This window comes from Paramormyrops kingsleyae, chromosome 3 (genome assembly GCF_048594095.1).
Source record: "Paramormyrops kingsleyae isolate MSU_618 chromosome 3, PKINGS_0.4, whole genome shotgun sequence".
In the NCBI taxonomy this organism is placed as follows: domain Eukaryota; kingdom Metazoa; phylum Chordata; class Actinopteri; order Osteoglossiformes; family Mormyridae; genus Paramormyrops; species Paramormyrops kingsleyae.
The window spans coordinates 30898438-30926426 of NC_132799.1; the positions used below are offsets into that span (position 1 = coordinate 30898438).

The 27989-nt window shown below is 47.1% G+C and overlaps 1 protein-coding gene across 7 annotated transcripts; it reads right to left on the reverse strand.

The window, feature by feature from the left end:
• Window positions 1-1603: 1603 nt before the first annotated feature.
• On the reverse strand, window positions 1604-27791 carry ahcyl2b (adenosylhomocysteinase like 2b). 7 transcript variants are annotated; one of them, XM_023841317.2, is made up of 17 exons: window positions 27384-27791; window positions 11978-12089; window positions 10339-10482; window positions 9825-9925; window positions 9607-9709; window positions 9419-9513; window positions 9230-9336; window positions 8462-8578; window positions 8283-8346; window positions 7833-7921; window positions 7056-7126; window positions 6855-6949; window positions 6622-6720; window positions 6178-6246; window positions 4860-4938; window positions 3909-4029; window positions 1604-3526 (listed from the first exon to the last, which is right to left on the reverse strand). In XM_023841317.2, exons 1-17 carry the CDS (start codon window positions 27720-27722, stop codon window positions 3520-3522), a joined length of 1812 nt encoding a protein of 603 aa, XP_023697085.1. In that variant the 5' UTR covers window positions 27723-27791; the 3' UTR covers window positions 1604-3519. The 7 variants fall into 7 exon arrangements, with proteins under 7 accessions (XP_023697085.1, XP_023697091.1, XP_023697087.1 ...); XM_023841323.2 differs by lacking the exon at window positions 27384-27791 and adding an exon at window positions 24273-24901; XM_023841319.2 differs by lacking the exon at window positions 27384-27791 and adding an exon at window positions 22948-23054.
• Window positions 27792-27989: the final 198 nt, after the last annotated feature.

The window sequence follows — 27989 nt, forward strand, 5'->3', positions numbered from 1 at the left end:
ATGATTACATTTTCAACTCGGCCTCGCGATCCTTTCGCATGAGTTGAGAATGGCTGCTTTGGAGTATAGTGGAATGTCGATAGGCTCACTGTACCTGACCTTACTTAGCTCTTTCTTAGCGTTACAGTTGTAACTGTAGAGTTTAACACATCGGCAGCTGAGAGCCACTGCCTGAGCACTTCCATCGCCCATCCTCTGACTGAAGTTAGCATAAGCTCAAGAATAACAAGTCTGTGAGTCTTGATATTAGAACTGTAGCTCTGCCAGGCTGCTATGTCACTGCTGGGCCGAGGGCTCTGGCATGCTGTCAAGGAGGATTAGGTCACCCTGAACTGGCAGGGACAGCTGAACACCACAACCGCTGCCCCCCAAGTGGCTGCAGATCAAGGAATGGCTAAGCACCCCCCCCCCCCCATCCATCTTCCAGCCGCTCTTCCTGGTCAAGGTCAGAGGGGTCCTGGAGCTCGTCCCAGGCAGCATGGGGCACAAGGCAGGGGGGCACCCAGGACAGGATGCCGGGGCTCACTCTCAAACACACACGTTAACGTGTGATATAGGGATGCCAATTAACCTAACAAGCAATGAATAAACGAATACAACACATATACAGAACAAGCACACATGGAGAATAATCTGAGAGGCCAGGGAGCCACTATACCATCCCCTTCATCAAGAGCCTTTCCCATATACCATGCATTAGGTTAATGTGCTGTGACAACATGGGTCTGTCCAATGTTCTCCTCTTCTAGCTGCCCATCCATTAAGAATACCTGTTTATCCATGTGATACTGCAGTGACTTAGAACATACTGTGGATATGCTGAGAGTAAGACTCGCTTCTCCCGCTATTGCCTCTGTGCACAAAGTACATAGTAGGTGGAAAAAAGTTATTGTTTTTTTTAATCAAACCCCCCAAGATGGAAAAAAAATTTCATGCACGTGGCAGGCAAAACAAGTCAATATACAGTGAGCAAACAGCAGTGTGAAATGTGGAAGTGCAGTTATTTTATATTGTGGGCTAAAATCCTTCCTACACCCCCAGCTATTGCCTTCCTAATGGCTGCAGCGGCTTCTCAGTAACCTAATCATGTAAATCATTAAAGGAAACAGCTTTTCATTAAAAAGAAACAACTCCTATTCTGTCATCCCTGGTCCTGCCGTTCCATTAGCACTCGTGAACCTGCGCTTTAGGCTGATCTTTCGCCATCTGTTTAAAGCTCCACAGAGACTGCAAATTAATTATTAATGCAGGTAGCGGGGGGTATCTGGGTGGGGGAGGGGGTTGTAAAATAATCTACAGCAGGAATCCCCAATGCCAACAGGAATCCCCAATGCTTTATAAATCCACGCACACTCCCAGAGCTCCAGCAAACAAATTCAAATTTTGAGTTAAGCTAAATTCAGCCTGCTTGATTTGCAACATCAGCAATTTCAAGAAAGCTGAAACACAGGCCTAGTGTGTGCATGACTGACAATACCTGCTCTGTGGACAAACCTGTTATTACCAGTGGCAGGTATTGAAGAGCAGGTAGAAGGTAGTACTTTGGGAGGTCCAACACAATCCCTTTTCTTACAAGTCCAAACTCATTGTCAGAGATTCCAGATATTTTTACATATTTTATTGTGTTTACAGATTCATTATTGCTACCATAATCACTTGCAATATTTAAAACATTTTTTTAGACAACTTAAAATCAGATTTTGTAATTTTACTGAAGATTTACAACAATAAATACAGGACATTTCTCTTTTTTTTGTTCTTCATATTGTCTATAACCAGCCCAAGGTGGTGATGATCGACCCTCCCTTCTGATGATGGTGCCAGATGACTCCTCTCAGACGCACACGCTGCAGTCTGGAGACGGCAGCAACACTTGGGTGTTTGCGATTGACATATTAGAAACACCTGGAACCGGGAGGGCGTGGGCTTGTACGCGTGAACAGGAGAAGTCAGCAAAGCTCAGATTTGAGAATGAATGAACAACTATGGTTATGGACACTTGACACGAACTATGTGGGATGAATTTTTCCAGGTCAATGTGGTCGGGGGCGGAGCAATGATCTTCAGTTGGAAGTTAATTAGTATACAACACAACACCTGATTGCTTATTAAGAGTAACATTTTGCCCTATAAATAGAAAAATGAATAGTGAATGAAGCTTAAAATATCATTGCCATGTTCATAGATTCCACAGAGTGTAAAACAGATGCTTTCTTGTGACTTTTTGCCGGCTCTTAATCCCATGCAGTAGATTGTTTATTAACAAAGTTCCCCCCAAACTAGGCTGGAATGCCTGGCTTCCAGTTGCCTTTAATGATGGAATCAGCATCAGATGCTGTGTGTCAATGACACAGGGACACACCCCAACAAAAGGGAAAAGTTCATAGGTCAAACTAATCAAAAGCAGGTCAGAAATACACTGAAATGAAGGGCATATTCCACCCATGTTGGCAAAAGACCAATTAGGGACATCAGACTCTTTATATGTGTAAATATCAAATCATAATATTAAAACATTTCCGATAAAATGGCCCCTCCAGTATCCGCACTGGTTTAAGCCAACCTGTATAGCAGTATGACAGCAATATCTCCTCCGTTAAGTACCCATTGACCCAGAGAGAGCCCACGACCAGGCCAAACCCTACACGATTCTGCTTCTCAGCTCAGTACATATGCATTACACCTTATAATATTTTGTTTTTTGTTAAGGTTAAGAAAAACAAATGATAAAGGAAGCATAAGGGGAAAGGGCTTAATTTCTATATAAAAATCTAAATATACACCCATTTTATAATACCAAGACCGTGTCCCTAGGTTCAGCATAGACAGAAAGCAAAACAAAGTGAAACTCACAGCTTCTGTGGTATGAATAAAGGTCCGAGTGTGACGGCCGCTTCGTTGGAACAGCTGGTAATCCTTAAATCACAAACAATGGGAAGTCCGAAGGTAGGTAGTACGATGCAGACAGAGATTTGGCTTAGTGTTTGATCGACTGGGGTAAGGAACCCCGCTAGTTTTCAACCACCATCTTCACTAGGGGGGGGGGGGGAATCTGAATTTTGATCGTGGCTCTAAAATAAAAATAAAACCAATAAAACTGAATCCCCGAAACCCTAGTCTGAGGATCCAAAGAATAAAAGAAGATTCATGGATATTAAAATCATCATAGGTTCTCATTCATCCTTATTTACATTTTTGTAGACAGAATTTAGTTTTATACATAAACTTAGTGACATTATGGTGACCGACAGGCTGGGTGACAGAAAATGTGCTGTGAAGTGATACGTCTTCCATCCCAAGAGACCAAGCAGCAGGACCAACTCACAGGGTTAGAGTGTAATATTCTATGTTAAATAAAAACTGGCAAGTTTGCACGCCACTCCCAGACAGCAGAGGTCCTCCCACTCAAATGGCAGGGCAAAAAATGACCTCCTCTCTCCTCGTTTCATGGTCTGTACAGTTGTGAAGTCTGTGTTTCCCCCCAAGCTCCCTATATTCTTCTGCCAGTTTCGCACCAGTTTAGTACCTTAAAAAAAAGAGTCAGGTTAGATTAATATGTCACATAAATACTTTGCTACATACTATTCACCCTCTTTTGTATGTAACCATCCACAAACCACTTGGCCAAGGCTGTAGATCAGGGGTGAGGAACCTGATCCATGGGGAGCCGGTGCAGGTTTTTGGGGTGACCTCTTGATCAGCCAATAACAGTGGGTCCCCAAGACTTGAGTTGAGAACCGCTGCTTTATTATTGGCTGATTGAGAGGTCATCCCAAAAACCCGCACCGGCTCTCCATGGATCAGGTTCCTCACCCCTGCTACAGATTAAGGGCCCAGTGTCAAGTCTTGGCGGATATTTAACCTCAGCTCCTCCTGTGTAATGGCCGCGGGGCAGCAGGGGTGCTCACCTGTAATAGTTGGGCTTGAAGGGGCCGTTCTTATTCAGGCCCAGGTACTTGGCCTGCTCCTCCGTCAGCTCGGTGAGGTGTGCGTCAAATGTGGGAAGATGGAGGCTAGCGACGTACTCATCTGAAACAGCACATGCTCGTTATATACAATGGGGGGGGGGGTCACATGTCAACGCACATCAGGAATCTCTTCATGTTGACATCAGAAGAGCCATTCTCAGTTATGAACAGCTCGTCATGTTTTACCTTCTCGGTGATGTTTTACGGCAAAACCATCACGAGCTGTGCTGGAGCCCATAACATTGTGGCTAAAAATTTGTAAGATTCTGTATAATGTTGTGCCACCCTAACATTATTTTGCACATTAATCTGTAGGTAGTACTACAAATTATCATCAAGTTAGCAATTCAGTGTATATAGAGTGACCACAGGCAGGGATGAACGTAGCTGGTATATAAGTACGCATTCAGCATATAAAGCGATACGTGGGACAATTTCTTGTTGTAGCAGCGAAAATGTGCATTATGTGAGTTCATGCTATTTTAACAAGAAATTACCCTGCATTTTAACCTTTATATGGCTAGTTTGTACTCCTTTTGCAGTATAAAGGTTAAAAACCACGGCAATTTCCTGTTGTAATAGTGAGAATGCACATAAAATACATACGCATTTGCTGCACGTATTGCTTTATACGGCAAATGCGCACGTGCGCCCCAGTTATGTGCATCCCTGACCATAGGTTAGTATAGCTGTCTAGATCAGTGTTTCCCAATCCGGTCCTCGTTTTTGCTCCCTCCCAGCTCACGGTAAAAACGTGGACTGTCTGTGGGTACACAAGGACTAGATTTGGAAACACTGGTGTGGACTATATATGTACTGCTCACCCCCCCACAAGCCATGCACACTCTCAGTGGTCATGGATGCCTCCCCTCCCAATATGATGAGTCTTACCCATTTTCTTGGGCAGTAGGTAGACGTCTTGCTTGTAGCGGCCTTCAGGAGCATTGTACAGCTCTATCAGAGCGAGGGCCTGTGGGGGACAGGAATGGCCCTCATCACTTAGACCAGTGTTTCCCAATCTGGTCCTCAGGAACCCACAGACAGTCTATGTTTTTGCTCCCTCCCAGGCAGCAAAAATGTGGACTGTCTAGCAGGCAGCTCAGATGGAACAAAAACATGGACCGACTGTGGGTCCCCGAGGACCGGACTGGGAAATACTGAGGCATAGACAGAGTGAATACGTCTGCATTTAGCCTGACAGCTCAGAAACAGCTCCTGACCCAAGGAGAGAGTGCAGATCCCAGAGCAGTTCAGAAGAGGGGTGTGACTGTAACATGAGAGGCACTTGGGGACAATTGGGTCATTTTAAGCCATTAAGTCACATGCTATCAACTGTAAATAAGCAACTGGCCCCTGCAGCTTAGGTCCAAGTTAAAGCTACAAAACCACAACCCCCCCCCCTCCCCATAACACCACATCCACACATGTAGACCTTCAGCCTACTGGCATGCCCACACACAAGCCATGCACTTAGGCCGTCACGATATGTATTTTCATTACACGATTACAGTGGCTAAAAGGATTCACGATAACGACATAATTGTGATATCCCAGACTTTAGATAATAGGTGTGCCGTCGTATTTACCCACAGCAAAATCTGTCCGGACACCGGGTTTTCAGTACTATGTGGCCATGTACTTATGCCCACAATTTGGTAAGCAGGTTAGTAGTACTCTTAAAATATTAATGAGATGCATATTGCGATGCCGAAAAGTAAGCAATCTGAATAAATTTGACGTATCCTTATGCTTAATAAACGTGTCAGACTTTAAACTGCAAAAAGTACCGTCAGACCAGATGTCTTTTTGCCTTGTTTATCCACAATATCTCCTCTTTTTAAATATGTTTTGCCTGTGAGCTGTCCCTTTCTTCACCTCCACTTCAATACTTACCACTTCCACGATTTATCAAAACAGTAGCATTTGCTGCGCTCCGCTAACCAAATTTAATAAACATAAAGATACGCAGAATTTATACAGATTGCTAACTTTTCAGCACACTGTTCATTCTGTAACAGAAAAGCCGGTGACTGGACAAATTTTTCTGGGCATAAATATGCTGGTGCGCTCGTTAGCTAAAGCCCGGATATCGTGATTATTTAGTTATCGTGAACTCTTTTGGCCACGAGAATCGTGTAGTAAAAATCTGATATTGTGACAGCCCTACCGCTCTCCAGAACGCTTCTTTAGTGACACGCACAAAACTCACCTGTGTGGTGGCGGTGATGGAGAGCACGAAGGTGGGCACCGTCGAGCAGCTCAGGTTCAGGAGGCGGCCCTGGGGGTGGAAACGTTCACATGGAAACATGCAGTCACAGAGCAGCGGTAAAAACAGGCCTCGGTGTCAATCACCACCCTCAGGACTGCTTGAAACCGACGGCACACGAGGCTGAGCTGGCAAAATCATTATTAAGTGCTTCCTGGTTTCTATGCTGTACAGCACTCTGATCAAAGCGCTTGAGAAAGCTGACACTGACGAATGCACTACGCAAAGACCCAAAATGCTTACAGATTTGAATTTGTGAGTGACAGGGGAGGGGCACTTCTGAGGGCCAATCAGCTTTTGGCTGGAGGCAGTACCCTCGTGGCCCCACCCCCATACATATCCCCATGTGTGAAGTGCATGTCTTTGGCAGCACATTCAGACTCGTACCTCTGCCAGCAGGACTATCCTCTTGCCGTCGGGCCAGATAACGTGGTCCACCTGTGACCTCACACGCTCCCAGGTCAGCTCAGGCGTCCGCAGGCTGGCCTGGGGGCGGGGGGGGCGAGGAGAGGCATCCGTCAAAACATCCCAGCAGCCACGCTGCCAAACTGATCCTGTCAGTTAACTGAAGAGTCGCAGCATGGGTCAAGACGCCCTCCACTGACAGACCGCACACTTACCACATCAATCTCCGTGTTCGAGTGTCCCATGTTGCAGACTATGCACCCGTTTTTCATGCGGTCTAGGTATTCCCGCACCACCACGTTCTTATTGCCTGTAGTGAAAAAGCAGCACGACAGATGGGTCACATGCAAAGGGACTCACACACACACACCCCTCTCAGGACGACCAATGGTACGAGCCAGCAGTGAGGGACCTACCTGTGCAGGTGATGACGATGTCCACCTGACGGATGACTTCACTCAGTTTCACTAACCTGAATCCATCCATGCTGGGGGGAGAGAGTGGGGGCACAGCTATTAAAAAGGACGTCTAGCAGTCACATGACTCCCATTTATAAAAAGTGAAACAATACTTCCATCACCCTTTCATCACACCCAGCCTAAAAGCCCATTCACACTTCACTTTTCCAGGTGCACTTATGCTCCGTGCACAGTGTGAGCGGCGTGAATGTCATGTTCAGTGGGTGGGAGCTGGGCGACGGGGGTGTAGCCCGGATTTTAGTTTCCGGCGGACATTATGCATGTTGACTATGCACATACAAGGAAATCGCCTAGGTATTCCCAGTAGGTGGCAGCACTTACTCTCACAGAGGTCAACGAGGAAAGAGAAGAAGAACAGTTGTATTTGTAGTCGCAGTTATGGTGAGTAGCCATACGAGAAGGTGCAGAGGTACCTCTGTATTTTTAAAATCAACGCTATTCGGGGGGGGGGGGGGGCACTAATTTTGTTGTCAATATCTCAAAATACCCCCATATTACTGTAATACTGCCCAAGTCAAGTAACACCTTTAAAACTATTTCAGCACATTGCTTGTATTAATTTGTTCCAATAAATCCACCCTGCATGCGCCGACTGTGACCATCCGTGTTCAAATGTAACGTGCACACAAGAGCGTGCACGCACCACTGTGCACGGATCATGACGGCAGGCGGAAAAGTATGAACTAGGCAACCCCGGCCTGTCCCCCACCATACCAGGCCTGCAGGGCGCAGATGGGGTCGATCTCCGTGACGTAGACGATGGAGCCCATGGCCTTCAGAGCAGCACAGCAGCCTTTGCCGACCTGCGCTCGGGCAGACAGAGACCTGTCAAGCTTAAACTCCACAGTGCTTTCCACATATCAAAGCTTATTTTCCTCTCTGGGAGTGACTTTAGCATCATCTAGCACAGTGTTTCTGAAACCAGTGCTCAGGGATGTTCAGGAGGTCCACGTTTTAGCTCAGGGAATTGGGAGAGAGCAAAAACGTGGGCTGTCTGGGGGCCCCCGTGGACCGGGTTCAGAAACACTGAGCTAGAACGCACAACCGCTGGAAGGGATTCATCGGGAATACTGCTTTAAATGAAAAATAGCTGTCAAGTGTTACTTGCACTGCAGTCGCGCATCACGGAGGACACTGCAGAAACACTGCCGTCGGCTCACTTACTTCTCCATACCCGCAAACCACGACCTGCTTCCCCCCGAACATCACGTCCGTGGTCCGTTTCAGGCTGAGGGTAAAATAAACAAAACAAAAAGCACGTGTGTAGGATGCCGTGACCCCCGAAGCCACAGCCAGATGGCCTCTCCACAAAGGGGGGCGCTAATCCAGGATCTTACACCCACCCATCCAGAATAGACTCCCGGCAGCAGTAGAGGTTGTCAAACTTCTGCTTGGTCACCGAGTCGTTGACGTTCATGGCTGGAACGCACAGCTTCCCGGCCTTGGAGAGCTGGTACAGCCTGGTACACAGCATCAAGGGAAGGTCACAGCCACAGTTATAAATAAAAATGCCCAGAAGAGTTCTGAAAATACCCCTTAAAACACAACTCAGCAGAAAAAAAAAGTATTTAAGCTAAAACCCAGAACTTTCAGCCCAAATGACACATGGCAAACATAGGGGGTGGCAGGGGGGGCCAGTGACAAAAATGGCCACAAGAGAATGGAGGGAGCTTGTGGATGGGAGAGAGAAGCTCTCCTGGTGTTCTGATGATCGCAGGATCTTACACAAAACACTGTTACAGTTACAGTGCACCATGCTTTAGATTTCTGAATGTTAATGTTGAGCCCAAACCAATCATGTGTTATTCAGCAATTTGTCATCACAAATTGAATTTAGTTATCTGGAAACCTTACCAACAATACGTTCGGTGTTTCTCTTTTTTTTTGTACAACACACTCCGCTATGATATTTAAACTGGCATAAGATCTGAGGCCAAATGTTGAAGATCCTGCAACTGATCAAATGTCCACTGGCCACTAGATGGAGCCATAGCCCCAGGGCAGAGACTATGTTATGCTGGTGTTATACGGCTGTGAGATGCTAAAAAAAAAACAAAAAAAAAACTGCATGCGTCGAGTGCTTCCCTCACTACCGTAAAGGGTCAGCCCACCTGTGGACCCCGGTTACACTCTCTTCCACGATTCCTTTGATCTTTTTGAACATGTTGGGGTACTTCTTGTAGATCCAGTGGGTGAGGTCGCCCCCATCATCCAGAATCTGGAAAACCGGGGAGAGGGAGGTTATTCAATTAATATTATCTAATATTATCTGTGCGCGGATATGGACGTCCGCGGCTCACCATGTTGGGCTGCCATCCCTCCACGTTGACGCAGCGGTCGATGCACCACCAGAAGTCGTCTTCAGACTCCCCCTTCCAGGCAAAAACCGAGAACCCTAGGGGTTGTGGATGGGAGGGGGATCTTATTAAAGTCTGCATGGGGGGCAGATTAGGATGAGGGGGTGGGTGAGGTGGCGATGTGCACTCACCCCCCTCACCCAGGGCGGCAGCCACCTCATTCTGGGTGGAGTAGATGTTGCAGGCGGCCCACCTGCACTGGGCACCCAGGGCAGACAGAGTCTCCATCAGAACCTATGGAGAAGGGCACGCATTAGCGACTCGATGCTAACGGCTTTACTATGAGGCTGCAGTGTTTAAGTTGGCCAGTAGGGGGACAGCAGGGGAATAGGAGCACTGAGACACCTACTGCTGTCTGGGCAGTGATGTGGGTACATCCCACCACCTTGGCCCCAGCTAGGGGTTTCTCCCCCTGGGCTCTCTTCCTCAGGGCCATCAGCGCTGGCATCTCTGCCCCAAAAGAGTCAGCGAACAAGAAGACACACACAGTCACCAACAAGCCCCCGGTATGATTCAGGAGTCCTGACCCCTGGCAGCCTGTGCCGCTCGAAGGCTGGCCCCTGCAGCTGAGGCTCCCCAGGAAAGGGAGACTCCCCCAGCAGGCGCACGCGGCCGGCCGTGTCCCGAGGAACAAAAGACAGCCGACCAACATCACCACAAGGTATTGTCTGCACAAGGCAGGGACTCACAGATCACGGCTTAAGGATCGACCGTGAGTCGAAGGCACGACTGTGAGATCAATGCTGCTCTTTGACTGATCTCCTTCCTGTGGCCTGAGAGAGGCCACAAGCTTACAGGACCGTCAGGACAGACAGAGCACCCCCACTGGTGTCCCCCGCCCCCCCCTTCCCGCACACACAAACCCTGCTCAGCGATCTCGATCTCCCGGCGCCCAAACTCCGCCTGCTTGATGTTCTTGATGCAGAAGTCACTTTGCCCCTTAGAGTTCTTCTGCTGCTTGTCCCGCGGGGAGGTCTCATCGTCAGAGCTGTCTGTGTAGGAGGCAGCTGGGGAGGGAGGGGGGGGGGGGCACAACACATCACATCCAACTTACTACAAACTTCTTCCACCAATCAAGCTTCTACAGAGCTGTGTGACAGATCTTTTTTCACTACTGAGAGGAAAAAAAATATATAACTTGACATGAACTCATCTTTCCAGAATTATCCATAAAAAGGAAGTCTCTCTGTCCTGGGCCACAGAACACAAATGCACCCCCCCTCTGCTTTACCTCGTCATATCGCGTGAGATCTGCTCTGTGGGCCTATAATTTCCCAAACCGTTCTCCCCTGGGACATTCTGAGAAACACTGAGATTTTAAAAAGTGACACTATAATAACAGGCCTCAGACTTCGCTATTAATTACACAACAGCCAGGCCCAAATCCCTGCATCCCAGGGGCAGTATGACACAGTCCCTGCCATTCTCTGCTTTTCTCCTGCCCTGCGAGGCACACCCAACTGAACGGACTGGGAACAAATTGCGTGAATCGAAGGCTAACATGAAAGGGGACTGGCGCAAGTCAGCGCCAGGAAGAGAACAAAACACAATGGAACGTCTGCTAAGTCCCTTGGGTCACATGAGCCTGTGTGTCAGGTCGACTAAGAGGAGTATGGCAGGGCGTCAACGTGACACTCCAGTGTGTCCAGGGCGAACCGCCGCGCCCGGCTGGCAGGGGGAGCCCTAACGAACTACAGGCCGTTCCCAGCGGCTAACGGAGAGTACAGCCGCTCCCAGGGATCAAAGCTTAATGAAAAGATTCTGCCTTAATCCGCTTAGGCTGGACCGTGGGCCGCCAGGCCAGAATCAGACAATCAGAATGCAGCAGTTCTGACCTGTGCTGCTTTAAGCTTCACAACCAACGAAACTTACTAGTCTTACTAGTCTAAACTTACTAATCTAACCATGTTACCACCCCATCTTACTCAGTCAATTTTCATTGAAAATATGCACAACGAAATGACATGTTGGCCTTCTGAGTGCACACATAGTAACAGTAATACAATAAACAATAGAATAGAATAGAACAGAATATAATAGATAACATTAAAATATAGTGCAACAATTAGTTTCCCAAGTAAGGAGCAAGGGTCAATTATATATTACATGTATACATGTATATTTTTAAATACATTTTTTTTTTATTAAAATAAGTCTCTTCAATTTCATGCTTAGTGGTGTCGTAAGCTATATTCTTGCAAATAATTCTCTGTAATGTTTAACAAGATGCTTAACGAAATATAACAATAGCGATACACAATCTGTGATCCTGTACTAGACAAGTCATAAAATGAATGAAACACGATGTGGTACATAACCCTAGGATAAGGGCACTTTGGTTTCTCACGGTCTAAAATGTCAGAGACACTAAGGTGCAGAGAATCTGGCATAATGCGGGTTCAACACACATCTATGCGTCTGTGTGTCTGTTATGGCGCCCCCGTGTGTCTGTTAGGTGACCGTGCATCCGCCTTGTCCGGTCAGCATGTGTGTGTGAAGTACCTGAGCTGTAGCTGTCTGTGGACGACTGCGAGATGGACCGGGACAGTGAGCGCCGGCCAATCTTGGTGGGCCGCTTGTTAAACTCCTGCTTCTGGTCAGCAAACTGGATTTGCTGCGGAGACACACGGCAATTTAAAAAAAAAAATGACATCACACGCTGTTAACGCAGCCAGGGTGACTGAAAGCAAACCACGCAGGTCAGCCTGGACACCCCAGTGAGCGAAGCCTTTAACCTGACCAGTGAGGCAATCTGTTACTACCCCCCAGGTAAACCAGTACCGATGAATGATGTTTCCAGCCCCATTCGTTGAAGGAGGCAGTATGTCACAGGTGGGGGGAGGGGGGAGTCACCTTTCCATAAACCATTAACAACCACAAGAATTTAAAATATACTCAATTAGTAAACCCGAGAGTCTAGCCCTGTACACAGGCGGCTTCACACAGAGAACCAGGATTAATTAATGCCGATGACTCATCCAGACCTTCATCCACAACTTTAATTAATTTATAATAGTCGCCCTGGCTCCACATCCACAATTTAAACCAAAGGAGATGTTAGAACACACCAACAGGCGTGCTCATCCTACCTCTGGTAGTCTGTGGTTTGAAAAAATCCCTTTCAGGGAATTTAATGTAATTTAAGAAGGCCTTAGAGATCAGGGTTCCCCAGTTCCAGGCCTGGAGGGCCTGTGTGTAGCACAGTTTGCAGATATCGCTGCTCACTTTGTTGTAGACTGGATTCCAGGAGCAGAATTGGGAAACCTTGACCTAGGTGTATCAGAAAGCAGAAGCATGAAAAATGTGGAAATTTTGCAGTCCCAACATCAGCCTTCGTAAACTCTCTAATCCAAACAGTGAATTCAAAAACCCAGTTGACCGGAATGGTTCTGGGAGCCCCTGGGCCAGCGAAATGGGCCACTTCCACACACACCAGCTCTCCCTATCTGTCCCGTGCACCTGCCCTCTGATCTCCTTTGCAATGTCCGGACCGGTCAGCCAGAAAGCAACCACAGCACTGACAAAGGACCAAACAGCTTGGTTCTGAGGCCTAGAAGAGCCTGATTTGCAGACGTTTATTCCTTCAAAAGAACCAGGCCTCAGAGCAACTAAATCACATTAAGGCAGCAAAGATAATGAAAGTGATTTAACAGGGACCCCAACACTCACACCAGCAAGACAGACCAAAAGCATGGTCTGTTTCATTGAAAATGTCAAAGTCACCTCTTTGAGTAGAATAATGTACTGAACAACAAATAATGTAATGTGAATTGAAGCTCTGGGTGGGCAGAGACGGGCTGGGCCAAGTTAAATCCCTCCCACTGCTTCCATCCCACTCTAGCTAGTGCTGCAGAAGGTCCAGTGTCAGCATCAGTGTCAGATAACAGAACCTTTGTTCAGGCAGGCTTTGGGAGACCATTAGCTTGGATGGACAGTTATGATGTTGGTTACCATGTGGGCCATCTGGTAACCCATCTGAGGAACATGAACAAAAAGTGCTTTGAGCAGATCAAACACTCCGTTACATCTCTGGTCGGAACAGCTCCACAGGTGACACGCTGTGACCTTGGAGAAGACTCCGCACGCACTAACCTTCATCGCGACAGGCCCGGGCTGACGACACGTGCGGGCGCCAATGGACACCAACCGGAAACTACCGTCTATTCACAAGTACCTCCCGTCCTCGGTGTCATTGGAACAGAATCACACGTTAACAAAACGCACAGCAACACGTTCAACAAACACTTCGACAAAACGGTGCCGGCATTTACATTCATTCAAAGGAGACTCTCCTTACACTTACACGCCTAACCCCGAGGTCATGCATTCAGCCCGCATGCGACGGCACCGGCGTGCCAGCCTGCGCTGCTGCGGCTTTCCCCAGGCACGCATTTTCGACATGCTAGCGTTCTACGCTAAAGAGGCGCGACTCACCATCCAGTGAGGCAGCAGAAAAGCTGGGCTCAGGCTGTTCGATTCCCATTTTGCCATGTCTGTGCTCGCTGGCTCCTTCAATCTACTCTGGCTGCTCAGGGGGGGGGGGGTACCAGGCTCAGCAGTTTAAGAAGGTTCCACCCTGCCGCCTCCCCCCACCCAAGAACCACCCCTACACGGAACGGGCGGCTTCTTTTCCCATGACAACCCTGATCGACCTGCTGTCCTAATCCCTGCCAATCCAGCAGCGACTGGTAGTTCCTAATAGGATTTAGGCAGCACAAGACCCTGTGGATACGGGGGCCGGACTCACTGTTGCGAAACTCCACTGACTGACTTCATACCAGTTCTGTTCCAGAGCAAGCCGGCAAGGGTGGGGGAGCAGGGGGGGGTTTACGGGGACCATATACAATCCATTCAGCCATGAAGTGCTGTTGCTCAAGAGTGGTTAACACCAAGCACACTGGTACAGTTTGTGGTTTTGAACCCTGACCAGCTCAACGCCGCTGGAGATCACAGTGAGGCCATGACCTCAACGTAACGTGACCCCACAGCCTTCTGGTCACAAGTCCAATCCAGTAACCTCCAGCAGAACCCAACATCACAGGTGCAAACCTGCCATTTCCAACTCACTTTAAATTACTAATCCAATTGACTTACAAAAAACTAATGATTAATAAATTAATCAATTATTTTCCGGTTACAAGATCATTTCAGAAGGTGAATAACTCAAATAAAAAAAAAATCTTCAAGATAAAGACCTCAGTGGGCATGTCTGTGGATTCAAATAAACTGCCCACTTCCTGTTAACAGGCGATAAGCCTATGGGAGCGGAGGCATGTAAACATGCTTGGGGTTTCAGCCAGAGGTCCATGTGGCGCTACCATTAATCAGACACTCCAATAAGCCCGAAGGCAGAATACAGGCAGAGGAAACGACGATTAACCGAGGAAGAACCAGCGCAGTAAGTCTCTCGATGAATGTAAGCAGGGCCGGTCAAACAGCAGCCAATTTTGCTTTCACATGGTGCACACTGTCTGAAACAAAGTGAAACTAGCCTGCCGTGCCCCTACAATTACTCACGCCCTCCGCAGTGCCGGCACAGGACAGGTACACAGAGTGGGGGGAGGGGAACAGTGTTAAGGACGCTGTTAGGTCAGCAGGGTGTGATCGAACACAGAACATTACAAGCCAAGAAGCGACAAAACGAAAACAAACAGTCCAAAATGCTGTGACCCCCCATAACACGAGATGGGAAGCAGGGAGGTAGTAAACACAGATGTATTTAAATTCTGTCATTTCTTCAGTGCTGTTTGTTTTACAGCCACTAGATAATGGATGAGTAAAGAATTAGTTACCGGCTTGCTTGCTAGTAAACCTGTTTTTACTTTTCACCAGAGGAGTGAACAGAGGTACTATGTAGACATCTCAGACACCTGCAAGTTCTGGAATGGTCTGAAACACTTTAAGGAAAAGATCACACATTGATTCAGCCTGAAGTTACTGTAATGTCATAAAAAAACTAATTAATCCTAATTAATCGCACTACCTAAACATGCCTCAAAGTGCACAGCCCTGTGGCTTGGGACTCAGAAGGTTACAGGGTCAAATCCCTGGGTTGGCAGAGTGATCCCACCATTGGGCCCTTGAGGAAGGTCCTTAACCCCCAGCTGCTCCAGGGATGGACTCCATGATCTGTCATAAGAGAACAAATGCATTCTTCTCCCACAGTTTTATTTTTAAGAACTTTATCATAACAGTGTAAATGAGCAAAAAATAAAGGCCTAGGCAGGGGGTCAACCCCGCTATGCCACACCGGATTAGCTTAGCAAAGCAAATGCGCAGGTCAAAGTTCATTTAAATGAATTTGGAGCAAAAACGCCCTGCAAGTTCACTCTGCAAACTGCAAAAGGAAGCAAATTCTCTGCTTGTCACGTCCTGAGGTTAGAATGAAACTGACAGGTGAATATTTTTTTTTTACGCCATTGCGCCCCTGCCTTTAAGCGTCCCCCTCACTGCTGTCCTCGCACACGTAAGCGTGCTCTGAAAGTGCGCTTCAGCAAACTGCCCTCATTTTTCACCCTGCCGTCTCAAGTAAGGTTCAGTCTTTACATGCCTGCATACAGAAAGAAACGAAATTCTCAGTCCTCTAGTGGATAACCCAGCCCCTTATGAGTCGAGGAAACTGCACATTAAACAAGCCGGAATTATTTAACAAGCCAATAATTTATATTGTAAATCTATTCTAAATTTCTCTAAATTTAAAGTACATTTACTTAGCAGAAATGTTTATTCGAAGTGTGGATGTGACCACGGAAGTTACAGGTCTCTCCAAAGGGCCACAGGTTTACACAGTACAAGACTAAGAGAGAAGAACCAAATGCAATGAATGAAAAATGCAAAACAGCCGAGGAAGAAAAAAAAAATAAAAATCAGATATCTGAATTGTGTCCCCCATGCCCAAAATACCAGCCCCCTCCAATTACTTTCTCTTATTTATTTCCAGGTATTAAGTGCAGGACAAAAACTACATTTTGTGCTATGCAAGCTTGTGTTCTTGTACTGGGTTCCTTTTACACTGGGAGTTCTCAGCACACCTGCTGCAGACAGAACCATGTGTCAACAACCACCCCCCAGGCCATGTAGTTACCTGGCTGAAGGACACACACAGGGATTTGAGAACGTAGTAAACAGACAGCCAGTGGATGATAAGGTATGATAAGGAAATGCATTCTGGGAAAAAAGTCAGTGAATGAGGAAGATGATGGAAAGACAATGGGGAGTGAAGTTAGTCCCAAACCACCCCAGCTAACAGCTGCGACTGTGTAAAGTGTGCACTTCAACTGGTGTTAAGCCTGCAGTTCCAAAAGGTCACCACTGAGTGGCACTGTGGACACAGAACTAACTTAAGAGGCCCTGCTCAAGTTCCTCCAACGGTGACTTCATAGGTCACTGAATCACTGTACGTAAGACAGTGACTGTCCCCACAGAATGCAATGTGCTACCCTGGGCCCTGGTGAGGACCCTGAACAGAATAATATTCATAGGAGGATTCAGGCCTGTGTATCAGAGCCGTTAGTAATAGCAGCATGTCAAAGGCTGGGTCCAGTCCAGAATCAATACAGGCCCGCAGATGTTACGGAAACACAATCCGGCACCAAACCGCGGCAAACTGCAGGCCAGCCAACACAGGGTGAGCAGGGGGCATTCCAGTGAATCCTAGTCATGCTTTCATTCTCCCTTCTCCTCCCCGAGGAACTAAAACCCAGCAAGTGGCTCGCGATCAGTGGGCGCGGCGCAATCAGAGCCCGGCGCCACTCGGTTTGCAGACGCGGCGCGGGGATCGCTGCCAGCCGCGGTCCCTCCCGCCAGGCCCCCCCGCAGACCCATCGGATAAACACCCAGCTGTACAAATGGGTGGGATTGAAGAACTCCGGTTACAAGGCATGAGAAGGTCTCCAGAGCAAATAAACAGGGATGTAACAGGGAGGTGAGACCTGAGCTGGAGAGAACTCATGGTCCTCTACCAAGGCCACGTGGTCCACATGCCCTCACCCCGGGTCCAGTGACCAGTTGACGAGACAAAAACCTATGTGACCCCTGGCCATGACATCTCACGGGACACACAACCCACACAAAGTCTCCTGATAGCGACAACCTTTTAACAACATGTAGCAGAAGAGACCTTACCAATGTAAGACACCAAAGCAGAGCCTATTTGCTCTTAGTCAACCATCAAGCGAGGGTCACAGCGAGAAGGTGGGATATGAGCATTTGGGGGAGGTGGGTGTGGGGGGTCTTCAGGGAGTTAATCCTCTCACAATCTGAGAAAGAGTAATGCAAAACCAACACAGTCAACACATAAGAGCCCATCAAGGTCCAGCTCCAAACCAGATAGCTTTCAACAAACAATGGACCACAGGAAACCAACGGAACAGCAAAGGAGTGACATTCCCCCAAGCTTTTGTACACCAGCAAAGAGACTTAAAACGCACCCCAAACAAAAAGACAGACAGACCAAAAGATGCCAAGAATGTTTTTTTTTTTCCATTTCACCATACCTTGTAGTTTTTTAACTGGACCGGCCCATTCTTCTTCACTTTGGTCTGGCTAGCGAAGTCGGACATCTTCTTCATGGCGCGAGATCGATGCACAACTGTGCTCTGTCAGAGGAACGGTCAAGGAAGCGCAAAAAGCGCGATGCCCCATCACCGATAGCACACGCAGAGCCAATGAAGCAAATAAGTGTCGCCCAGGAGAATGGGCGACCTGAAACATAAAACCACCTGAGGTGTAGGGTTTCAAATATTATCGGGATTCAAATGACGAGGCGTGACGCATCCCCGGGTGGAAATCATCACAGATCTTGTGAAACACTGGTTTCATTCCCTGGGCCACACATCAGAACTCCTCCAGGCCCAGGCTGGAGTCGCTTTTAGATGCTGCAGGTTTCATGATTTGGAATCTGATCACAGGTCCAGCTGCAGCATAGTGCTTTGACTGCTTTCACAGATCTCTCTCTTTTTTGATGTTTTGAAAGTGATCTTACCAAGAGTCACTCAGCAGCCGAGACAAAAGCACAGGTATGTAGCTCCCAGATTAGCTATACAAATACGCATCACAACAGGAGGTCTCATATGGCTCAGCAGATAAGCTCCTATCGCCTGTGACCGGATGGATGGTCGCTGGCTCAAATCCCCGAGTCAGCAAAGTGATTTTACCATAAGAAAACTCAACCTCCAATCACCATAGGGACAAGCTCACCCTGCTTTTAACTGCATGTCATATTGGAACAAATTATCTAAATTGTAATTGTAGAGGTTCAGAAAATACATAACAGAAATAAAGCACTGTCAAGACTGAGACTCCATCTTGTAAAGCCAGCAAGGACAACAGCAAGGAGTCCACTATACCCAGCTGCAGCTTGCACTCTGCTGAGAAAGATGGCTGCACAACTCAGGTGACAGCAGGCAGCCCATGCAGAACAAGAAGGCAGAACCAAGAGCCATGAGGGTAGGGGGAAGGGAAGACAGACAAAATAAGATCTGTCTTCAGTGGACTATGAGAAGCAGTTGCCCCAGGGCAGTGAGTGGCTTACAGGGCTAATGCTCTGTGGCAGTGATCAGAAGGTTGCTGGTTCGAGCCCCAGCCTCGGTAGAACGATCACACATCTAAGGGCCCTTGACCCCAAATTCCAGTGCTGGTGCAAGGTGGCTGCCTGCTTGCTGGGATCCCCAAGCTGTGAGGCTCATGGAAAGTTGATAAGGATATTAAAAGGCTCTCCGTACTAATGGTAATCTAATAAACATGAATAGGCAACACAGTGGTTTTGCCTAATCTGGCAGTCTAGAATAGTGCCCCGTGTGTTTCTCTCAGGCATAGCGCTAGTACCAGCATGCTATGCTATCACACTCTGCATAGTGTAAAACTGCCTTTTTATTTTGTGATGATTTGAACTGCTCCATTTGCACTGTCGACATCATCGACTACGTCGACTAACCGCAGCAGCCCTAGTGTCCATCCATCACCCACCCTGCACCATCAACATGGGTCCAGTGCCAAATTTTTAACAGGCCCTGAAAGCAGTGTGAGAGAATGGGAAGAAATTCAAATACTTCACCCAGAAGGAACAGGAACATTAACAGTAATAAGGTTATGGGCTTTTGAACAGTAATTTATCTCCTGTTGATAGACCAATTGAAGGTTCTATTTCCATATGGCCATTAGGTTAGAAATTCACTCAATGACAAAGACGTTCAGCGACCCAAAGACACGTGAATTGAAATGTAAGAAAACTCCAAACCCTAAGAGAGCTAAGAGAGCCCCCAGAGAGTGATGGGGGGGGGGGAGAAGAGAGAGAGACTTACTTTATCCAGAGCAGTCCATGGGGCAATAGGGCATAAATTTTAGAGCCCGACCGATAAAATGGTGTTTATAATGGCCGATAAATGACAATTATATAGAAACGGAGACATGCAAGACTGATCCTTCAGCCATGTTGTGAGTGTTGTTGTTTAGTTTGTCCACCAGAGGGCACACCGCAACACCCATCAGCAACACAAGTTTGTTTGTAATACACATTTGACTTATCAAAACTTTCATATATTTTGTTAGACTTTTGTTCCAAGTACTATATATGACAATAAAACAAGATTATTTTTAAACTGCACTATGTCATGTTATGTTGGTGAGGACTTCTAAATAATTACACATGAATGTTAGGGGAAAATCTTAGTTTATGTTTATGTCCGGGAGAAAAAAAACACCAGTCAATATATCATTACTGATTTTTAAATTCTCAAATATTGAAATCAGTACTGGAAAATTCTGTATCAGTCAAGCTCTAATGAATTTAAAATACTTCCTTAGGGCAAAAGACTGGAAAAAACTGTTGACCAGTTGACGACCGTAGCTAGTAACACGAGAAGCACAGCTGGCTCGTTTGCTGATGTAATAACGGCCAGCTGGCCACCAACGCGGAACACACAGGACACTGCCTGCACACCCACCAGTACCAGCATGCCAGACAAACGATCCCATCAGCTCATCCAGCTCCACTGCACAGAACCCGAGGAGGAAGGTGTTCAGTAAGGTCTCACACCGAACTAAACGAAACAGGAGCGACATGCACAGACAAAACCTGATACCTACAACATATGCAGCTGGGGCCATTCAGCAATTAACCAAAGCCAACAGAAAAGAGCTTGATAGAAGAATGTTAGATGAGTAACCAGGAGGCAGTGACATCGAGCAGGCCTAGGGATAAGCTCTCAGAAATTTTGGATTCAGAAGGGTTTGAGCAACCTTTCATCACCTTGGTAAATAGACCTTTAAACCTCCAGTGCTGCAAGGTGTGACAGCAGTTCAATGACAGGAGTGCATGGGATTACATGTGAAGTGTCACCACACCTTCTAGAAACAATGCAGTGAAACGTTATTGAGTAACTGCCAAACACAAGGCGGCATGAACGTGACTGAAGGAGACCCTTTGAGCACGAGGGCTTCTCCCCATCAGCCACTGACTCCATCTTCCCCAGGAAGAACCAGCACATTTACTCAATCAGCATGTGTCAGGATATGCCCCATCAACGTCTCTTAAATTTAGGGCATTAATTTTTAAAAGGACTCCGCACGTCTACAGGCTAGGAGCCCACACACCTTGCACCACCCTGTCACCATGTGAGCATAGCTAGCCCTTGGTTTTCTTGTCTATCTTCTGGAGCCAGGGCTTGTTCTGGGGGGTTTAGAGACAGATGAAGAATAAAATTTAAAAAATGATAGGCTACAGAAGCAGCTTCTGTTCGCCCAGCCACCGGATCAAGCAGGACACTTACCCCCACCCACCCCCCCCCACCACTATACCAGATACAATTTTGCAGTGCTCCCACGGGATCTCCTGGCTCCTGGGCCACCTGCAGCGCCTCATCCAACACCCATGTAAAGCTAAAGTGCCTTAAACATTCAAGGAGGTGAATAGTTTGAAATTGATGCATAATGTTCCTCTTAAGAATAAAGATCGTAGCTTCAAGAATTGAAAGGGAGTGAACAATTGAATGTGACCATCCCAAGGTATTAGCTGAACCAATTTACGGTGGGTGGAACAATTACCTGAAAACCTGAAAAGGATTTGGACAAACTAACAACAACAACCTTTATAGCACGTCATGGGAATAAGGATATTAAATTATCCATGAATTATAGGTTTGCAGACACTGAAAATAGTTCTCTCTTCTTGAGGGATACAATTACCTCAAGCACACACGCGCACGTACACACGCACAGACACACACACACACACACACACACACACGCGCGCACGCACACACACACACACACAGACACACACACACAGACACACACACACGCACACACACACACACACGCACAGACACACACACGCACACACACACACACGCACACACACAGACACGCACACACACAGACACACACACACACACACGCACACACACACACACACGCACACAGACACACACACACACACACACACACACACACGCGCGCACGCACACACACACACACACGCACGCGCACACACACACACACACACACACACACACACACACACACACACACAGACACACACACACAGACACACACACGCACAGACACACACACGCACAGACACACGGCTGACAGAGCCCTTTTTTAAACGCACTATACTTTTGGCTCCCCCTCGATCATGCTTGAAAATCAGGCTGTTAGTCTCGGTCCATAACAAATGCTTCACCCCAGTCAGACTGTCAGCGGAAGTATTCTACACATTGGAAAAAAATCCACAAACTGGGAATATTCCAGGCATATTAAAAAACACAGTCAATGGAAATGTACCACATGCAAATCGGGAACAGGAACCAAAGTCCTCGGGCCGTAACTGAAAATATTCTTCCACGATGCAACAGGTTATGAAAATATTTGCCTAACCCAACAGACTACAGGTCCTGGGGGAATTATTACCAAGATGCCTGACTAAGAGAAGTAGATGAATACATTAATGTAGTATCAACACCCCAAGCCATGCAAGACATTGTCTTCTCAAAGTTTCTGGGTGGCAGCAGCACCTTCGTGTGATGCTGCAGCGAGGGAAGGCTTCCCCAGCCGCCCATGTCTCTCTCGCTAATGGAAGCCACATGAAACGGCGGAGCTTCCACCTCAACCGCTGCAGCCGCTCACTGGCCCGCGTTGAGGCTTGGCTGGCTCCCACACGTCCATGGAACCACCAAAGTTCTGCACTCCTGACAGTTTAACACCGGTAATAAATCCCTTCCTACAGAGATTGATGCAGCGAGGTCTCAAGGACAAGACAGGCGTAAATCTAAAGCCTACAGGCTGAAGAGTATTTCTAACAGCAATGATGCAAAGTGACTGAATTCTCGCTGCTCAAAAACATTCACTAATGAGCTGCTGTATCCTGGATCATGTCACATCACAAGATATATTCTGCTCCTCTCCTTATTCTGCCTCTATATACCGCTATATAGCCCAGTAAAAGCTGTAAAAATTCAATAAGACACCCCCACCTTAAATGAAGTTAAAAGGTCCCGTTGGTTAACAAGGCGACCAGTACAGGCATAATGGAATCTGAACAGGCCAAGTTCTTCCCACCATTTGTATTCTGTTACCATGGTTAGATGGATAATTCCACCGCGCAAACTCTATCCTCAAGCAACAAGGGGGGGGGGGGGGAGGTTGCTAGGCATGAACTTGATTCCTGCCCACATACAGTCAGACTAAGCTTGAGGACAGTCTGTGCACCCAATCACGAGCGCACAAGCCTGGGGTGAGAATACCAGGCACAGATGTGGCACTTCTAAGCCCCCCCCCCTTCCTTTTGTACACTGGAGTCTTGGCTGGGGAGGGGAGGGGGGGGGCAGCCTGAATAGCAAAAAGCAGCAGTGGGCCAATCCGGTTACACAACGGGCATCTGTCAGACGCCCAGCCTTCCTGAGTGGGCAGCAGATGAGAAGCCCATTATGGGGGGGGGGGGAGAGAGAGAGAACAGAAATCCAGGATTCATACTGCACAGGCTGATGCAGATACAAAAAGCCCCAAGATAAAATACATAAATTCATATATAAAGCCCAGTTGTCGGGACACAGGAACCACTTTTCTGAGCTATATTTTGGGCTAATTAAAACGCTCAGCTCTAGCTAAACGGACATCGACATAAATCCTTCCTACTTCTTCATAAAAGCATTTCTCACAAAAAGCACTTTAAAGGGCACTGATGTAACGCTTACTGCACGCTACTCTGAGCACCGATATCAGGTGACGGATTTTATTTTTAGACCAGGGTAATTGGGCAGAACATAGTATTCAAGCCATTTTTTGTTTTAATAGCACCCTTTCCACCTGTGATCGAGCATCTCTCTCTCGCTACCCACCGCTACGGACTCTGCACGTTGCACGTGTTCCTTACGGCAAACGACGCTGGGTAGCTGGTTCCTGCGAACCGCTCAGCCCTGCGACAGTCAGGTCAAACCGCACAGCAGGAAGAAACACCCTCCTTTCGCAAGCCTATTCATCCAGCATCCACCCAGCCGCGCGGGGTGAGATTATGAGCCGTTTCCCGTCGTCCTCACTGCCGCCGAATGGCCTGCCAGGAAACACGTTTGGTTGGTCTGTTTTTAAGGGCAGACCTAATTTAAGAGACATCATAGGGGCACCCAACCACGTGCGATACAGAACTGCTCCCTTCCTCCAATAGAAATTTTCGCATCCCGCGGTGGAAACACCCCCCGCCCAAACACAAGTGGCTGGATTCTCATGGTGCCAAATGTGGCAACGGAGCAACTTCACTGTGAGCTTCCCACGGTCCCGGTCCCAGCAGGAGAGCGAGACCCACCTGGTCTGGAAGGGGCATCCCACGCTCATCTCTCGCCGACCTGATCCTTCCCCGCTGGTCTGATCCCTGAACTCCATCCAGAAATTCCACGGGCTGCTTATTTGCATCACCACAGGGTTTTGTAAAAAAAACCGGGACCGTGCCCCACGCTCTGCCCTTTCGCACGACTGCACGTTGACCAAAGTCAGACCGAGCACCCTCTAAGCTACGTCACCTGGGCCGGGTTTAGAACTCACAGCATTCGGACCTGGTTCACGGCTACAGGCTCCGCCCAAGCAATCCGAGGCCCAGTATAGTGCTGGATACTGAAAGAGATATAAGTTTCCATGGATAAGGCGAATCCATGTGGTCAGAGTCCAAGTCAGGATTCATTACACTGTCAGCAAGTCAAAAGGTATAAACACATCACACCCAATCGCTTTGTGCCAATACTCTGAAACAGCCACAGCTAAACTGGGGGACACTCGTCTTCGGACTCCAACGGTTGCTACAATAACTAGCTTGAGCCGATCACTGTAATCTTATCTCTGGGAAGTCGGCATTTCACAGAACACATTTTCCGCTAAAAGATTTTCCACTGGGCACCACGAAGCCACAGCTATCAAGATGGCAGAAAAAGAAAACAGAGTTTAAAAAAAAAAATACAAAGCAAAATCGAGGCAAAAAAAAAAAAATCTGCGTTTCCTCAAAAGCATGATAAAGTTCCTCTGTCGTCAGCTCCGGGTAGCTTAAGGCGGCCTGCAAAATACGATAAGGCACATATGGGCGGGGGGGGGGGGAATCAGAAGATCCGGGAGACGTGCCAAGAGCAAGATGGCAAACGGCACCACGTGACGACAGTCAGAAACAGCCAAGTCCCAGGAATAAGGTAACATTCAAACAGAGGCCTGTCGGGCATTAAAGCTTCCTTAAGTAAAAGACTCATCTCATCTGGGGAATAGCTTCCGAGAAACCGGGGTGAAAAGGTCAGGGAGTAACACATGAGAATACCATCCATTAAAAACTCAGGAGCAAAGCAGGAATGCATCTAGAAGGTTCTGCCATTTGTTTCCTCGCCCTAAAGTTCATTTCAAGCTGAAATGCAGTAAAAGCGCATACTTTAATAATAACTGAATTCGGGTTATAGGAAATACACACCTTACCCAGACAATTAAACATGCAGTTAAAATTCTGATCCATTCTTTTTAAACTATGATAATTTATAAAGAAGATAAAGGATCTTTTATAAAGGCACACAGTGAATAAGGTCCATTTATAAACTCCGGCATATAAGTTTGAAATTAAATACCCACTGATATGGTAATTAAATACATACTGACAACAGAGCCCCTTTCATGGGGTGAAGGTACCCCCCCGTGTCAGCTTCACTTTCCGACTGTTCCTTCCTCCTGGGCCAATATCCAGCATAGCCACTTGTTACAATTACCATGGTAAATACAGAAACACACCAGTGCCATCAGACAGACACGGTCCCCAAAATTCTGATACGCTCCCCTTAAACTGACACTCTCTGCCATTGCATTTCTCATTTCTCAGGATGACACTTCAACCGATCCATGCATTTCCTGCACCGGCTATCCAACCGGGGGTGGGGGGGGGGGGGGGGGGGATGTAGCACTTAGTCTAAACATAAGAAAACCACAGGTCACCTTCAATATATATGAGCGATCTAGCTAACCCTAGGCAGTTGTCCAGAACTTTCGCAATTGCCTAATTAGAGATGCATATTAGATATTTTCAACTTATTGGTGTTAGCAGGATTAAACTTTAAGTCCATGAAAAAAACCTTAAAAGGCTGACAATGACCAAACCTGCAACATGAATTCAATCCCACATATGAAACACGTCAGGTGTGCAGTTATTACACGTCACTGCAGATACAGGGGCAGTGTTGCCCACAGGTACCTTTTGGGCGGAGGTAAAGTACAGTAAATCACACCATCACTGGATGAGTGTGGGTGCAGCCACATAATTCCACAATAGCTTTAGGGTAGATGAAATAAAAGCCTTCAAACCCTTTTTCATACTAATATTTATGATGTCTGAACAAAGGGACCTGTTAATGAAGTGATCCTGATGTTCCATAAAACACTTTTCTATTGGGCTTCTGTCCTCCTCAAGCAATTATTACAGATATTGTGTTACATCAGCATTTTGCACCAGTCCATACAAACACCCAATTACTGGCCTGTAACTGCCTACACAAAGTATATCCTTTTGACTTAACAGGAGACGTTCTGACTTTCTTTGAGCTATGTCTCTTGCCTTTGAGATTATGTTTCTTAATTAACAGGTTTCATTTTTCACATACTGTGACTATATAGGTTATAGGACACAAGCTGACAGAAGCCTGTTCATAAATATCCCTATAATATTTAGTTATTAGGCCTAAATCCGGAAACGTCATGTTGCTCTTTAATAAGTTTTACCAAGTTTGAGGACTGGATGTGATTTTGGTTGGTCAACAGCAATGACAGTCAGAAGAATATGTTGTTCACTGAAAATCACTCAGCTCCCCTTTGCCGGCAACGTGGAAAAGTAATTATTTTTTTAAGTTTTGATAAAATAAAATAGTGAAACGTGGACAAATAAACACATTAACAAACGCTTCTGTCAAATTTGGTTAATGAAAGCACTGCACATAGAGTATTGCGTTTAACTGGTGCTTAACTACGCGCCGGGAGCCGTCGCAGCTGGATGGGCAGCGTGAGAACAGCGTGTTCCGGGGAGCCGGTCGGCGAATGGGACAAGCAGGGCGTACTGCCCCCAATGCTACCGCTTAGCTTCCCCAAAGGAAAAGAACAAAAATACACCGCGATCGCCATCACATCGGATACCTGTGAGGTATCCATCTCCAACTTCAAAAACCTAAAAAAATAGTAAAAAGTAAAAAAAAAAAAAACAGACACACTCCTGTCACGTGAGAAGTAACACAGTGATGGGTGCGATCAGGCAATCATCCCTTCACGTTTTAATTTCAAAATAAACATCTCGACCCCCCGATGCAGAATTACTGCCGGGGGGGAGCTAACAGAATCAATGACTGCACGCTAGCTAGTTAGCGAGCCGGTCAGCCGCGTGTATCACGTATCACTGACCGAGCGCCCTCACCTTTTTCATCCTCGGAGCCTCGGCTACTGTGCCATCCTGGTTTATGAACGCTTCCCCGCCGTTCTGCTGGGGATCAGTCCGCTTCATCGCGGATGCCTGCGGTACCTTCATTGGGTTCGGGCTGGGGGTTGGAGAAAGGCTCGGGTCCCCTCTCTGGACCGTCTCCGTAGCTATAGCCGCTGGCGAGGTGGCAGCTGCGGAGGTGGCATTAGGCTCGTTTTTCACTAACGCTTTTTCCTCTCCTTTAGGCGTCACCGGCGACACGGGTGCCAGCTCTTTGCTGGGAATGTCTTTGAGTTCGACCTCGGCCATTTTCGCTGCCACAACCTGCACTGACATCGTTGCGATTTCACGAAGTCCTTTTCCCGAGCTCGGATATACAAACGGATACGAGCCTTTGGAGGACGATGATGAAGCAAAGGATGATGGTCGATGTAGTTTTTATGTAGCAGATACCAAAAAATCTTAAAGCAGATTGTTAGTTTTATTAGTGCAAATGAAATGCAGTAATTTATTCATTTTGACAACATACATTAGATTTTAAGGAATACTAGTCGTTGTAAAAAATACAAAAATGACAGGCCAGGTGATATTTAAAAAAAACTA